Genomic DNA, 15,668 nt, shown 5'->3' on the forward strand with positions numbered 1-15,668 from the left:
GCCTCCTGGTACAGACTTCAAAATGCCCTCTGAAAAGCATTCTTGGATCCTATCCTACACAATGAAAGGAGTTAGTAAAGGATTAATATTAGTACTTTGATCAGTCAAAGGAACTGGTTTAAGGGCATGTTAATTCTGCCAGGCTCCCTATTTTTGATCATGTATTGGAAAAGGTGCTTATCTGATATACTGCCAAACAGTTAATGGCTGACCACTTTTTAACCTGGAGTTATTTTCTTTTTGAACTTGATTCTTGCATACTCTGAAAAGTAATATACCAGATTACATGGGGTAAAAATCTAAAGGACTGCTGATTTATCTGTGCTTACAATATTTTTGCCCCATGTAATCCCATAGACATTAATTTATATGATCTAAAAGAGGGAATCAGATTTTTTAATCACATTTACTTTTTCTTATTTTTGTGAATATTGTTTTTATAGATATGAAGTCTAGATAAGGAAAATCTCAGTAGTTTAGATTCTTACAGTAAAATACAAGAAGACCTACTCATATTACTTAGGTATTTTGATTCTTTAGGTGGCACTTTAATCACATATTTTTGTCACAGGATAACAGATATAAAACTAAGGGTGTGTTAAATTTTCTTACTACAAAGGCACCAAAACGTGACCTAAGAGATTACGATTTTTACCTAGCCACATGGACTGACTCAGGCACAAAGGCATCTGATGGGAGTAGGGAGCTGGCTGTCATTGCCTCCATTTCTGACTGACTGACAGCATATGGGATTAAATACGGCTGCTGGGATAACGGCCAGGAAGGGGTTTTGATGATTGTATTTCTTATATTGCCTTTCAGCCAAGTTACATGCTTCAGTCGGAAGAACTCCGGGCCTCCCTCTTGGCAAGGTATCCCCCTGAAAAGCTCTTCCAAGCAGAACGGAACTTCAATGCTGCCCAGGACCTGGACGTCTCACTTCTGGAAGGTGACCTAGTGGGCGTGATTAAGAAACAGGACCCCATGGGCAGCCAGAACCGCTGGCTGATTGACAATGGAGGTAAGAACAGTAGGCAACAGATTACTGTAACTCTAAATGAGGAAAGAGCTATTTGGACTGTGCCTGAATCCTGGGTCAGCCAGAGAAAAATATGAGAGTGTTCGATTAAAGGGAAAAGCAACCTTAAAAGTTCTCTCCATCTCTAGAGAGTGTAATCCTCAAGTCATTACTGAAACAAAACCAGTCTTTGATTTTGTTTTTGTTTTTTAAAAATTCCAGAGGAGACTCCATTACTTACCTTGCAAGATCTTGCCTTGCTTTAACTTTACAGGCAGTGAATCCTGCCTGAAGGGTCTTTTGCCCTCTCGATCCTAACCTGAGTGAACCACAAGTTCTGTAGGTGTGTTTTGTGAGCGTATAAATTTAAAACCTATAAGAAGGGGTTTGCTTTTTGAGTCCTCCCCCAACCAACAAACAATTTTACTTCATGACTATTTAGGGAATGACTTTAAAAACAGCTTACAGCTTTTTTTTCTGGTGGGAGTGGGGGTGGGGAAGGCATACAGAATTTTTTTTCAACGTACAAAGAATAATGCCTATCCATAATCCTTTCTCCACAATTCCAAAATCTGAAAAGCTTTGAAATATCAGAGTGTTTTTTTTCAGAACTAATTTGCCAAAACCTCCCCTGATCTGAACTCATTTGGTGACAAAACCTGAACAAATGATGTGAGGCTGTTTATGATCATTACTTTTCCCTTTTGGTGTGACTAGTCACATACGTTTTGCTACAGAAACATGGATGGGTTTGACTATGGGGTGTTGACCCAGACCCTGCTGGGTATATCATGAAATCTATAGTGTAGTTGATTACCTTTCCTAAATCCCAAAATCCGAACTCCAAAACACATCTGGCCCCGAGTTTTTAGAAAAGGATTGTGGGCCTCTATAATAAACATCTATGTTCATACCACAAGAACTGAAAATTTTAACATTTCTCAGTTTCTTTAAAAGTGTTGTGTGGATCTTTTTCTCCTCCCCCAGCCCCCTGTTCTGCTTACCCAAAATAATAAAGATTGAAGTGGGAAAGGAAGGATGAAGGATGGGGCCCCCAGGGTGATGACAGGTGAGAGCCACTGATAGACAAATGAACTCCTAGTGAAGATCCAGGCTGTTTGAGCCCCCCACCACCGCCCCCCATCCTTGGGGTTCTTCCTTATCTACTAAATCCTGGTGAGTAAAGTGGTAGCCAGAAGCTCACAGCATCAGCTCTTAGACCCTCCACCCCTTGGCATCTGCTCAGGGGACTCCTCCCCATTGCCCAGCAGATAGAACAAATGCAGGCCGGCCTTTTTTTTAGGTCCAGGAAACACTCTGAAGATCAAGACAGAGATGGCCCTTGCTCGAGTCGAGGTTACATACTCTGGGTCCCTGCCTTAACAGATAATTCTTTCCTAATAAATATAACAATTTTTCCTATGGATTAGGGATCTTAATCCCTAATCTATGCTTAATAGTTTTAGCTAAGGGCCCTCTCTGTCCTCATCTTAGGCAATTTATTGATATGAACATGTGTTAGATGTGTATTCTAACTAATATAAGCAGCTAGTTCTCACAGTATTCCCACCTCATTCCTAAACCAGGGACAGAGATTCAAGTGTGTGGTTGGAGAGGGCAGGGAGGCATATCCGAGGGGCTCTGTCATGCTGAGGATGGTTTTTAAAATCCCTTTTTACCACACTTGATGGACAATTGAACACATCCTTAGTTAAGTCTTCCCCTTAGCCTTTGTTCCCATGGTCTGGCCCTTCTGTTCTCTTCATCTGCTCGTGCTCACTCAGACATGTGGTCTGTGGTTGTTTATGTTACTGTCTCTTAATTCTCAGCAAAGCCCCTTGTCACTCACCTGTTGTGCGGTTGTAATAGGTGTGAACTGGCAGGAGGCCACAGCATCTTGTCTCTACCACCCACATTGTGCCCTGGGATAGTGTCTGTTCTGTTGGTCTCTAGGAATCTTATTTTGTCTCACTATTGACCTTAAACCATAGTTTCTTCTCTCCTGATTTCCTCCACCCTCCTCCTCCCACGAAAAGCTCGTCGTGTTTGTTTTTCCTGCCCGCAGTCACCAAAGGCTTTGTGTACAGCTCCTTCCTGAAGCCCTACAATGCACGCCGCAGCCACTCCGACGCCTCCGTGGGCAGCCACTCCTCCACCGAGTCGGAGCACGGCAGCTCCTCCCCCAGGTTCCCCCGGCGGCAGAACAGCGGCGGCACCTTGACCTTCAACCCCAGCAGTGTGGCCGTGTCCTTTAGCTCAGGGCCTTCCCAGAAACAGCCTCCAGACACATCTTCACTGACGGAATTTGACCAAGGAACTCTCAGCGCATCCTTGAACTCAGAGAGCAGCCCTTCCAGATGCCCCTCGAACCCAGACTCCCCCTCCCAGCACGGGCCCTGGGACTCGGTAGACGCTGCCAGAGACCTTCAGCAGCCTGCTCCCTCTCTGAGGAGCTCCCGAAACCCCAGGCATCCAGAAATGCCTGGTTACCCCATGCCAGGGCGAAACGGGCAGGGTAGAGGCCTCGTAAAAGGATGTGCAAGGACAGCCGTGTCTCTGGATGACAGAAACGGACAGCTGGAAAACAGCGAGGCGGAAGGCAACCAGGTGAGTGCAGCCTGGGTACTGTGGTTACTGCGCCTGAGCAGATGCAGGTGATGCCCTCCCAGGAGTGGGCGAGTCAGAGGCCTACCCAGGGCCTGGGGGTGACCTGGAGATGGGCTCGCAGACAAATCCTTAAAGCATTCGTGGGAACTCACTGCTGTAAGAGTGGGCAGCTCCACCCCTTCTGGGCCCTTCCCTGGCTGACTTCACAGGCTGTTGTGTCTTGGGGTATTTACAAGGTTTTACCATGAAGCTTTTCCCACTCTTCCAGTGTGCTGATTTTTCCATTGTATAAAGTCTGCTGTTTAACTCGTCTACTTAGTTTTTTATTCAAATAACTATATGTTTATTTCTAGAATTCAGAAATAAAAGTCTGGCTCTGTTTCAGTTTTTCCTGTTCTTTTCATAATGGCCTGCTCTTGTCTTTGTATCTTAAACATTTTAAACCTACATATTTTAAAGCCACTTTCACATCCACAGCTGAGGAATCCCTGGCCACCTGCCTCTTGCCTTTGCTCACTTGCAGCAGTGAGTCTCTGTGTGTGTCTTACCTTCATCTGTGAGCTCTCTGTGGTTCTGTTACAAACCACAGCCCAGGACGCACATCCCAGCTCTGGACCCACCAGCAGTCAGTTTTTCTAGACATGATAAGGGAGGAAATGGCCCTTTCTTAGATTCTGACTTTGTGCAAGGAGCTCACTTCTAGCCTCATAAGCTCCAGTTTCTGAGTAGGTCCTAAACCCCAGCCTTCGGGTGTGTATTCATCCCTGTGCCCGCTGTGGGCCTCCTGACTTCTCTTTCTGATCACTGAATACCACCCTTGCTTTGCATGATAGCTTTGTTATGGGCACCTGGAGAGCATCCTTTCTTACTTTGAGGTTAGTTGTGTTTTTCTTCTTTTTTTTTAAGTTTTTTAAGTTCAGAATTTATGTTAGGGGTATGGAAGGGCATCCTCATGTCTCATCCATCTTCCATGCTGACTGCAGCTTCTTTCACTCTTTAAGGCAACTCTGAAAGAGTAAAAATATGTGAATTTTGGTTTTCTTTAAATCTGCCCTGTTCATTAGGGTAGCCACAAGCTGTATGTAGCTATTTAAATTTAAGTTAGGGGGCTTCCCTGGTGGCGCAGTGGTTGAGAGTCCGCCTGCCAATGCAGGGGACACGGGTTCATGCCCCGGTCTGGGAAGATCCCACATGCCGCGGAGCGGCTGGGCCCGTGAGCCATGGCCGCTGAACCTGCGTGTCCGGAGTCTGTGCTCCGCAACAGGAGAGGCCACAGCTGTGAGAGGCCCGTGTACCGCCAAAAAAAAAATTAAGTTAGGTAAAATTAAACAAAGTTTAAAATTAAGTTCTTTCATTTCATTAGGCATATTTCGAGTGCTCAATGGCCATGTGGCTAAGGGCTGCCATATTGCATGGTGCAGATACAGATGGTCCCCATCACCACAGGAACTTCTGTTGGGCAGCTTTGCTCCAAGCTGTTTCCCATTTCCTAACTCACTTTCTCTTCCTCACACAGGTCTATTTTGCTGTCTATACCTTCAAGGCACGGAACCCAAATGAGCTGAGTGTGTCAGCCAATCAGAGACTCAAGATCCTGGAGTTTAAAGATGTTACAGGAAATACAGAATGGTGGTTAGCTGAAGTTAATGGGAAGAAGGGCTATGTTCCATCCAATTATATCTGCAAAACTGAGTACACCTGAACCTGTTCTGCCTCCCGTTCAACCTTGCTGCCTTTGCTTCCTTCTGCTGAAGGGTCCTGGTGTCCACTGAGAGGGCGCCTGCTCTTGAGACACTGGCCCTGCCTGCATGGCTTAACCATGGCACAGTGGGGCACAAGATAAGTCTTGCTCTCTTTGATTGGGTTGTCAAACCTTGATGCTTGCTAGAATTTCTAGAATTTGAAATGGACCCTGGGGCTTGCAAGTGATTCAGTGACTGTGAGAAGAGAGGCCAATCCTGGGGTCAGCTTTTGGAAACGAGAAATTTCCAGTCAGAAGACCAGTATCCAATATATGCTGGAAGCTGTGCTATAGCATTAGAAGAAGTTGGAGTTGGTTGTGCCATACTGAGTTTGGGGTGGCCCCATGCACCATGATCGACTGACCGGAAACCGACTTGGATGAAAAGAATTCTCTGGGAGCCCTTTCAGGCTGCGCCTCTGCATGTGGCAAGGAGTTTGTCGACCTTGTACCAAATCTGGTGTTTTAAAACCTCAGTGTCTGGCACACATTCACAGACACACCCCTTATTTCTAAAAGTCCCTAAAACGCTACCACCTGTAATCTTTTTCTTATTTATTTCACTGCACTTCCAGTTTCCTTGGGCAAAATTCAACTACTTTCTTTCTCCTTTTAAAAAATATTTAGGGTCTTTCTCTTCCTTGAACCTTCATCTGAAAGGTTCTCTTCCCGTTAGGTGCTATCCTCCACACCTTGCTGACAGTCATCTCTACTTTATATGGTCTGTGTGTGAAAATGTCTCCTGGCCTCTCTCCTGAAGCTCAATATCTGATAGACTTTCCTAGGAGAATAGGATCAGAGCTCCTGCCATTTCATTAGAGGGATTCATTCTGCGATGGGCTGAAGCCAGTCCAGCCTGCTGGGAGACTGGATGCCTCTCCCCTTCATCCAAGCACACTACTGTCCACTGATGCAGAAAACATAACACGTGTGTCTTATTTGAATTCGGATAAGCAGTCCCAGAAGTAGCTTATCCTAGACTTGGAAATAAGCATTTTCTGTTTCATCAGCCCCTGTGCTTCAGAGACCGTGGTCTAAGCCAAGCAGAATCTAAAGTGCCTGATTGTGCCTCCCTCCACCTCAGGAAGATATTTACTAATCCTAACACTAAGAATCTCCCCCTGAAGTTTCTATTTGAGCAGGGCTCTGATTCTTAAGGTCTGCCCCAGATAGAAAGCCTACCTTGGAACAGGAAACCGTGAATTTTGTCTTTTAAGAAAGGGAATTAAGAACAGCCTTACAGCCCTTGCTCCTCCAAATGCACCTTTGCCTTAAAGTTATGATGAATTGGGAGATACCTGTGAACTCCTTGGCCCCCCTAAGTCTGCTGGTTGGTCAGAAGGAAGCAACGCAAGAGTCTCTTGTGAATAGTGTTTGTATCTAGAGATGTTTATATTTAAGTAGTTATTTTATAAATAAAAGCATTTCTAAGGGCCATGAGTATGTTTTCTTGATTTCCCTCCACGTTTAGCCTGAACCTTCTCATGTTTCTGGGGGTAACTTCTTGACAATTCAGTGACGCTCAGATCTGAAGAGATGGGAGAAACTAACTGAAGAAACTCAGGTCAAAAATTCATTTTGTCGGGACTTCCCAGGTGGCGCAGTGGTTAAGAATCCGCCTGCCAATGCAGAGGACATGGGTTCGAGCCCTGGTCCAGGAGACCCCCACATGCAGTGGAACAATTAAGCCTGTGTGCCACAACTACTGAGCCTGAGCTCTAGAGCCCGCAAGCCACAACTACTGAGCACGTGTGCCACAACTACTGAAGCCTACACGCCTAGAGCCCATGCTCCGCAACGAGAAGCCACCACAATGAGAAGCCTGCACACCGCAACGAAGAGTAGCCCCTACTCGCCACAACTAGAGAGAGCCTGCATGCAGCAATGAAGACACAGCCAGTGATAGATAAATAATTATTTTTAAAAAATTCATTTTGTCAAATATAATTTCAGCAGAATCTCTGTATACTCAAAATATGTCTATGCTGCAGGCCTCTTCATTAAGCCATTTCCTATGATAAAATCCTAGCAAAACAGAGAAGCTGGGATCTTGAAGAGGTAAGTATTTCCCAGCCATGACAGATACGGAAACTGATGCACTAGTGATGAACTAACAAGTCCACACAGCAGCTCAAGCCAGATAGGGGGTGGGAGGGGGAGAAGTAGCAGGAGCACTAGCGGAGGTGGCACTGAGGACAGTGGGTGACAGAAGTATCACCTGATACTGTTAAGGAATAGACGGACTCCGTGGGAAAGAAACTTACAGGCCAGTGAGGCCAACTCTCATGAGGTAGGAAGATGGGGTCCAGTGACATTGTGACTTGCCCAAGTCTCACATCAGTTTTTGATGGATCCTGAATTTAAACGTATGCCTCAGGCTGGGCCTTTCCACCTTGTTCTGGAGCCAGACTGACTTCAGACACTTAAGAGCTTTGTGACCTTGGCAACTTACCTAACCTGTGCTTCAGCTTCCTCATCTAAGGTAGAGAAAATACTACTGTCTGCCTTACGGGGTTGTGGTACGGATGGAATGAGTTAATACATGGAGGATGCTAGAACGCTGGTACATAGTGAACAATAAACTGGAGAGCCCCGAGGTCCAAGTCAAGGAATTTAGATTTCATGAGAAACTCCTTATTACCTAGGTGGATTCCTTGTTATAGGAAAGGTAAATGATAGCAGGATGATTTGGAGGGAGGACAGATCGAAGGCCAGAAAAATCTAAGAAAAAGTTAACTGATGGGGCTTAAGATTGCTTGAGAATGGAAAAAAGCAGCAACATCCTATAAAGAATATGAAACTGAAGAAATGATGAATCCCTAACAAAGGGGAGATCATTGGGGTGGTAGCAAATTTATGAAAAGATGAGTATTGTAAACACTAGATGTCTGCTAGGTCTTGCTTTTTCTTTATTTTTATTATTTTTTATTGAAGTATAGTTAATTTACAATGTTTCAGGTTATACAGAAAAGTGATTCAGTTATACATATATATTCTTTTTCAGATTCTTTTCCATTATAGGTTATTACAAGATACTGACTCTAGTTCCCTGTGCTGTACAGTAGGTCCCTGTTGTTTATTTTATATATAGTGATGTGTATCTGTTAACTCCAAATTCCCAATTTATCCCTCCTCCATTTTCCCCTTTGGTATACCATAAGTTGTTTTCTATGTCTTTGAGTCTATTTCTGTTTTGTAAATAAGTTCATTTGTATCATTTTTTAAGATTCCACACATAAGTGATATCATACAATATTTATCTTTGACTTCACTTAGTATGATAATCTCTAGTTGCATCCATGTTGCTGCAAATGGCATTTATTCTTTTTATTATGGCTGAGTAGTATTCCATTGTATATATTTACCACATCTTCTTTATCCATTCATCTGTTGATGGACACTTAGGTTGCTTCCATGTCTTGGCTATTGTAAATAGTGCAGCTGTGAACATTGGGGTGCCTGTATCTTTTCTAATTAGAGTTTTTGTCTTTTCCAGATATGTGCCCAGGAGTGGGATTGCTGGATCATATGGTAGCTTTATTTTTAGTTTTTTTAAGGAACTCTCCATACTATTCTGCACAGTGGTTGCTAGGTGCTTTTTTTTTTTAAATATTTGTTTATTTAGGCTGCGCCAGGTCTTAGTTGCGGCACATGGGATCTTTGTTGCGACATGTTTAGTTGTGGCATGTGGGATCTTAGTTGTGGCACATGGACTCCTTAGTTGAGACACGCGGACTCCTTAGTTGCGGCATGCATGTGGGATCTAGTTCCCCGATCAGGGATCGAACCCAGGCGCCCTGCATTGGGAGCATGGAGTCTTACCCACTGGACCACCAGGGAAGTCCCTAGGTGATTTTTTAAGTGTGGTCTTCAGACCAGCAGCATCACCATCCGTGTACCCTGGGAGCTCGCTGGAAATGTAGGGTCTACCCCAGGCCTACTGCATCAAGTTACCAGGTGATTTGTGTGCATGTTAAATTTGAGAAGCACCTGTGTAGGCAGTTATTTTTAGTAGAACTTTCTACTGTTGGAAAAGTAGGAATTACAAAAACCAAGGAAGGAAAGGGTGTCAGATGTTTCCTGCACAACAGAAGGAAATGTTGAAGAAAATTTCCAAATCCGGTTTGCCTGCTTACTTCCTGTCATGAATTCGCTCCCTTTCCTGCCTGGAAGTAGCTCTTCAGTTATGCTTTCTCCCAAGTGTCCTTGGAGAACAGGGAGTGGTGGTGGGAATCTATCATCATCTGAAACGTGTAGATTTCTGACCTCCCTCTCAAGATTGTTGTGAGAACAAATAAGATGATTCTGCAAATTTTTGTGAACTGAGTTCTAGAAATACATGGTTTTAGTAAAGATTGAATTTTGTGTCAGCCTTTTACTTAGTTGTGAAGCTGGAACTCTGCATTTTGTTTCAGGGTCAGGAGTACAAACAGGCTCTAGAAGAACACAGTGTGCTCTGAATTGTTTCATTTGCAGAACCTTAGGCCTGAGGACTGAGAAACCTTGAGCATCATATACTTAATTCTAAATCCTCTCTGGTCACTACACACAACTCAGGATTTTAAACTCTCCCATCTATTAGTACATCCTATTGATGAAGTTTGTACTGTTTCATCTGGGCTGGGTGTGGCAGGCATTCAGTGCCTCAGAGCAGGGATGATCATCTCCAATCTCCAATTTGTGCTGCTTTGTTTCATCCAGCCCACTGTGATTGTTAGTGAAGATCAATAGTAGTGTTTTGTGGGTATCAATAAGGGAGTTTTCTACAACAAATTGCAGGCTTTGCAAGCTACATAGGAATATCTATTCCTTAGTACCACTCAGAGGTGACCCTGAAGGAGCAGGTAGTGCTTTCCCAGAGGTAAGTTGTAATGTGGTGGTAAGAGCGAGCAATGTGTTCATTCGGGAACATTTATTGTTAGCAGGCAGGTGCGTGGGACTCAGCAGCAGACCGTGGGTGTCTGCAGACTCAGCAGGACCATGTCACAAGGCACTGCCTGTGCACCACCCGCCTGGGTGTCCCCTGGGACTTCAAGAGGAGTCAAGCTCTAATCCTTCCCCAGCTCCAGGATCAGGGAAGCTGAGAGTGAAAGATTACCGATCTGTCATGGCCGCCTCCTGTCGTCAGAATCACTGTGACTAATTTGAACAAAGGACCTTCCTGCAGCCTCTCAGGTGAGATCAAAAGGTTGCCTCCAAATAGGATTAAGCTGAATAAGATCTTTGCAATTTGATAGAAGGGGTGATAGCCATGAGCACTGAGACCATTTCTAGCTGGGCTTTAAAGATAACATAATCCTCTACAAACTCACACTGCAGTAGGGTTCAGTGAAGATCAATGAATTACTAAACTGCCTTCAGTTGGAGAATGTTGGCGATTTTAATCAGAGCTACTTGGGCTTATGGTATTGTATGAGTTTGCTGTTGCTGCTTTAACAAATTGCTGCTAATTTTGTAGCCTAAAACAACAGAAATTTATTGTCTTACGGTTCTGGAGGTCAGAAGTTTGAAATCAGTCTCAGTGGGCTAAAGTCAAGGTTGGTAGGGCTGGTTATTTACAGAGACTTCAGGGGAGAATCTGTCTCCTTGCCTTTTCCAACTTCTAGAAGCTGCCTGTGTTTCCTGGCTTGTGTTCCCTTCCTCCATCTTCAAAGCCAGCAGCATAGCATCTTCAGATGTCTCTGTACCTGTCGTCACATCATCTTCATTTTAACTCTGACCCTCCTGACTCTTATTAAGGATCCTTGTAATTACACTGGGCCCACTTTGGATAATCTCCCATCTCAATATCCTTAATCACATCTGCAAAGTCCCATTTGCCATGTAAGGTAAATCCTCAGGGTTTTGAGGATTCAGACATGGAATCTTTGGGGACCATTATTCTATCTACTGCAGGTATGGAGCCACATGACATTTTTGAGGCAAACTGTCTTTCTGAGAATGGAAACATGATTCAGTCCAGACTACACTGTTGATTCTGGAGCAGTAATTGGCAAACCTTCTCCGTAAAAGGCCAGATAATAAATACCTTAGGCCAGCGGTCCCCAACCTTTTTGGCACCAGGGACTGGTTTCATGGAAGACAGTTTTTCCACGGACGGGGCGGGGATAGTTCAGGCGGTAACGCGAGCGATTGAGAACGGCAGTTGAAGCTTTGCAAGCTTGACCGCTGCTCACCTCCTGGGCGGCCTGGTTCCTAACAGGCCGAGGACTGGTATGGGTCCACGGCCTGGGGGTTAGGGACCCCTGCTTCAGGCTTTTTAGGCCATACAGTCTGTCACAACTCAACTCTGCCATTGTGACACGAAAGCAGGTATAGATAATACAGAAACAAGTGAGCATGGTTGTGTTTCAAAAGAAACTTTATTTATAAAAACAGCAGGCCATATTTTGCTCTTATGCCATAACTCTAACTCTACGTCCCGCTAAAACAAAAGGGTTCTGTGCCACCATTAACACTGAAGCCACGTATGCAGAAAAATTAGACGCTTTGATGAAGGAAAATGAAAAGCTAGCCAAAGTGGAATTGGTTTACAGATTCGAACTAATAAATGTATCAGTCTAGCAGATATTTATGGAACTATGAGAGGTCTTTATGACGCCAGAATGTAAACCCTGACAAACCAGATCACAGTTTACCTGCAGACTAACAGAGGAGCCAGCAGGCAGGAATGTTAGCACCAAGTACCAGGGGAGATATCTGTGCTCAGAGGTACAACCAGAGGACAACTCGACAGGATTTTTTTTTTCTTTTTTTTGAATTTTATTTTTTTATACAGCAGGTTCTTATTAGTTATCTATTTTATACATATTAGTGTATATATGTCAATCCCAATCTCCCCATTCATCCCACCACCACCCATCTCTACTTCCCCCCTTGGTGTCCATATGTTTCTTCTCTACATCTGTGTCTCTATGCCTTGCAAACCAGTTCATCTGTACCATTTTTCTAGATTCCACATACATGTGTTAATATATGATATTTGTTTTTCTCTTTCTGACTTACTTTACTATCAGTCTCTAGGTCCATCCAGGTCTCTACAAATGACCCAATTTCGTTCCTTTTTATGGCCGAGTAATATTCCATTGTACATATGTACCACATTTTTATCCATTCGTCTGTCGATGGGCATTTAGGTTGCTTCCATGACCTGGCTATTGTAAATAGTGCTGCAATGAACATTGGGGTGCATGTATCTTTTTGAATTATGGTTTTCTCTCGGTATCTGCCCAGTAGTGGGATTGCTAGGTCATATGGTAATTCTATTTTTAGTTTTTTAAGGAGCCTCCATACTATTCTCCATAGTGGCACTTATCAATTTACATTCCCACCAACGGTTCAAGAGGGTTCCCTTTTCTCCACAGCCTCTCTAGCATTTGTTGTTTGTAGATTTTCTGTTGATGCCCATTCTAACTGGTTTGAGGTGATACCTCACTGTAGTTTTGATTTGCGTTTCTCTAATAATTAGTGATGTTGAGCAGCTTTTCATGTGTCTCTTGGCCATCTGTATGTCTTCTTTGGAGAAATGTCTACTTAGGCCTTCTGCCCATTTTTGGAATGGGTTGTTTGTTTTTTTTAATATTGAGCTGCATGAGCTGTTTATATATTTTGGAGATTAATCCTTTGATTCGTTTGCAAATATTTTCTCCCATTCTGAGGGTTGGTTTTTCGTGTTGTTTATAGTTTCCTTTGCTGTGCAAAAGCTTTTAAGTTTCATGAGGTCCCCTTTGTTTATTTTTATTTTTATTTCCATTACTCTAGGAGGTGAGTCAAAAAAGATCTTGCTGTGATTTATGTCAAAGAGTGTTCTTCCTATGTTTTCCTCTAAGATTTTTATAGTGTCCAGTCTTAACATTTAGGTCTTTAATCCATTTTGAGTTTATTTTTGTGTATGGTGTTAGGGAGTGTTCTAATTTCATCCGTTTACATGTAGCTGTCCAGTTTTCCCAGCACCACTTATTGAAGAGGCTGTCTTTTTTCCATTGTATATTCTTGCCTCCTTTATCAAAAATAAGGTGACCATATGTGCATGGGTTTATTTCTGGGATTTCTATCCTGTTCCATTGATCTATACTTCTGTTTTTCTGCCAGTCCCATATTGTCTTGATTACTGTAGCTTTGCAGTATAGTCTGAAGTCAGAGAGTCTGATTCCTCCAGCTCTGTTTTTTTCCCCTCAAGATTGCTTGGCTAGCATAGCACAGGGAGACCAGCTCAGTGCCTTGTGACCACCTAGAGGGGTGGGATAGGGAAGGTGGGAGGGAGACGCAAGAGGGAGGAGATATGGGGATATATGTATACATATAGCTTATTCACTTTGATATACAGCAGAAACTAACACAACAATGTAAAGCAATTATACTCCAATACAGATGTTAAAAAAAAAAGATTGCTTTGGCTATTTGGGGTCTTTTGTGTCTCCATACAAATTTTAAGATTTTTTGTTCTAGTTCTGTAAAAAATGCTATTGGTAATTTGATAGGGATTGCACTGAATCTGTAGATTGCTTTGGGTAGTATAGTCATTTTCACAATATTGATTCTTCCAATCTGAGAACATGGTATATCTCTCCATCTGTTTGTGTCATCTTTGATTTCTTTCATCAGTGTCTTATAGTTTTCTGAGTACAGGTCTTTTACCTCCTTAGGTAGGTTTATTCCTAGGTATTCAATTCTTTTTGTTGCAATAGTGTATGGGATTGTTTCCTTAATTTCTCTTTCTGATCTTTCATTGTAGTGTATACGAATGCAAGAGATTTCTGTGCATTAATTTTGTATCCGGCAACTTTGCTAAATTCATTGACTAGCTCTAGTAGTTTTCTGGTGGCATGTTTAGGATTCTCTATGTATAGTATCATGTCACCTGCAAACAGTGACAGTTTTACTTCTTCTTTTCCAATTTGTATTCCTTTTTTTTTTTTTTTAGTTTCTGCTTTATAACAAAGTGAATCAGTCATACATATACATCTGTTCCCACATCCCTTCCCTCATGCATCTCCCTCCCTCCCACCCTCCCCATCCCACCCCTCCAGGCGGTCACAAAGCACCGAGCTGATCTCCCTGTGCTCGGCGGCTGCTTCCCACTATCTATCTACCTTACGTTTGGTACTGTATATATGTCCATGCCTCTCTTTCCCTTTGTCACAGCTTACCCTTCCACCTCCCCATATCCTCAAGTCCATTCTCAAGTAGGTCTGTGTCTTTATTCCCGTTTTACCCCTAGGTTCTTCATGACATTTTTTTTTTAATTCCATATATATGTGTTAGCATATGGTATTTGTCTTTCTCTTTCTGACTTACTTCACTCTGTATGACAGACTCTAGGTCTATCCACCTCATTACAAATAGCTCAGTTTCGTTTCTTTTTATGGCTGAGTAATATTCCATTGTATATATGTGCCACATCTTCTTTATCCATTCATCCGATGATGGACACTTAGGTTGTTTCCAGCTCCGGGCTATTGTGAATAGAGCTGCAATGAACATTTTGGTACATGTCTCTTTTTGAATTATGGTTTTCTCAGGGTGTATGCCTAGTAGTGGGATTGCTGGGTCATATGGTAGTTCTATTTGTAGTTTTTTAAGGAACCTCCATACTGTTCTCCATAGTGGCTGTACCAATTCACATCCCCACCAGCAGTGCAAGAGTGTTCCCTTTTCTCCACACCCTCTCCAGCATTTATTGTTTCTAGATTTCTTGATGATGGCCATTCTGACTGGTGTGAGATGATATCTCATTGTAGTTTTGATTTGCATTTCTCTAATGATTAATGATGTTGAGCATTCTTTCATGTGTTTGTTGGCAGTCTGTATATCTTCTTTGAAGAAATGCCTATTTAAGTCTTCTGCCCATTTTTGGATTGGCTTGTTTGTTTTTTTGCTATTGAGCTGCATGAGCTGTTTATAAATTTTGGAGATTAATCCTTTGTCAGTTGCTTCATTAGCAAATATTTTCTCCCATTCTGAGGGTTGTCTTTTGGTCTTGTTTATGGTTTCCTTTGCTGTGCAAAAGCTTTGAAGTTTCATTAGGTCCCATTTGTTTATCTTTGTTTTTATTTCCATTTCTCTAGGAGGTGGGTCAAAAAGGATCTTGCTGTGATTTATGTCATAGAGTGTTCTGCCTATGTTTTCCTCTAAGAGTTTGATAGTTTCTGGCCTTACATTTAGGTCTTTAATCCATTTTGAGCTTATTTTGGTGTATGGTGTTAGGGAATGATCTAATCTCATACTTTTACATGTCCCTCTCCAGTTTTCCCAGCACCACTTATTGAAGAGGCTGCCCTTTCTCCACTGTACATTCCTGCC

At 42.9% G+C, this 15,668-nt stretch overlaps 1 protein-coding gene across 5 annotated transcripts in view; it reads left to right on the forward strand.

Annotated features, from left to right (window-relative positions):
* DNMBP (dynamin binding protein) overlaps positions 1-15,668 on the forward strand; it is a 145,182-nt gene that overhangs the window by 107,974 nt on the left and 21,540 nt on the right. For 4 of the 5 annotated variants that reach the window (XM_081247532.1, XM_081247534.1, XM_081247533.1 and 1 more), the window contains 3 exons: positions 823-1,021; positions 3,084-3,625; positions 5,142-6,801. In XM_081247532.1, the coding sequence (XP_081103658.1) occupies positions 823-1,021; positions 3,084-3,625; positions 5,142-5,327 (927 nt within the window). In that variant the 3' untranslated portion in view covers positions 5,328-6,801. Of the gene's footprint in view, positions 1-822; positions 1,022-3,083; positions 3,626-5,141; positions 6,802-15,668 lie in introns of those variants that run through there. The other variant, XM_081247535.1, reaches the window with a different exon arrangement.

The sequence above is a fragment of the Mesoplodon bidens genome, assembly GCF_964165515.1.
Source record: "Mesoplodon bidens genome assembly, chromosome: 1".
Lineage (NCBI taxonomy): Eukaryota > Metazoa > Chordata > Mammalia > Artiodactyla > Ziphiidae > Mesoplodon > Mesoplodon bidens.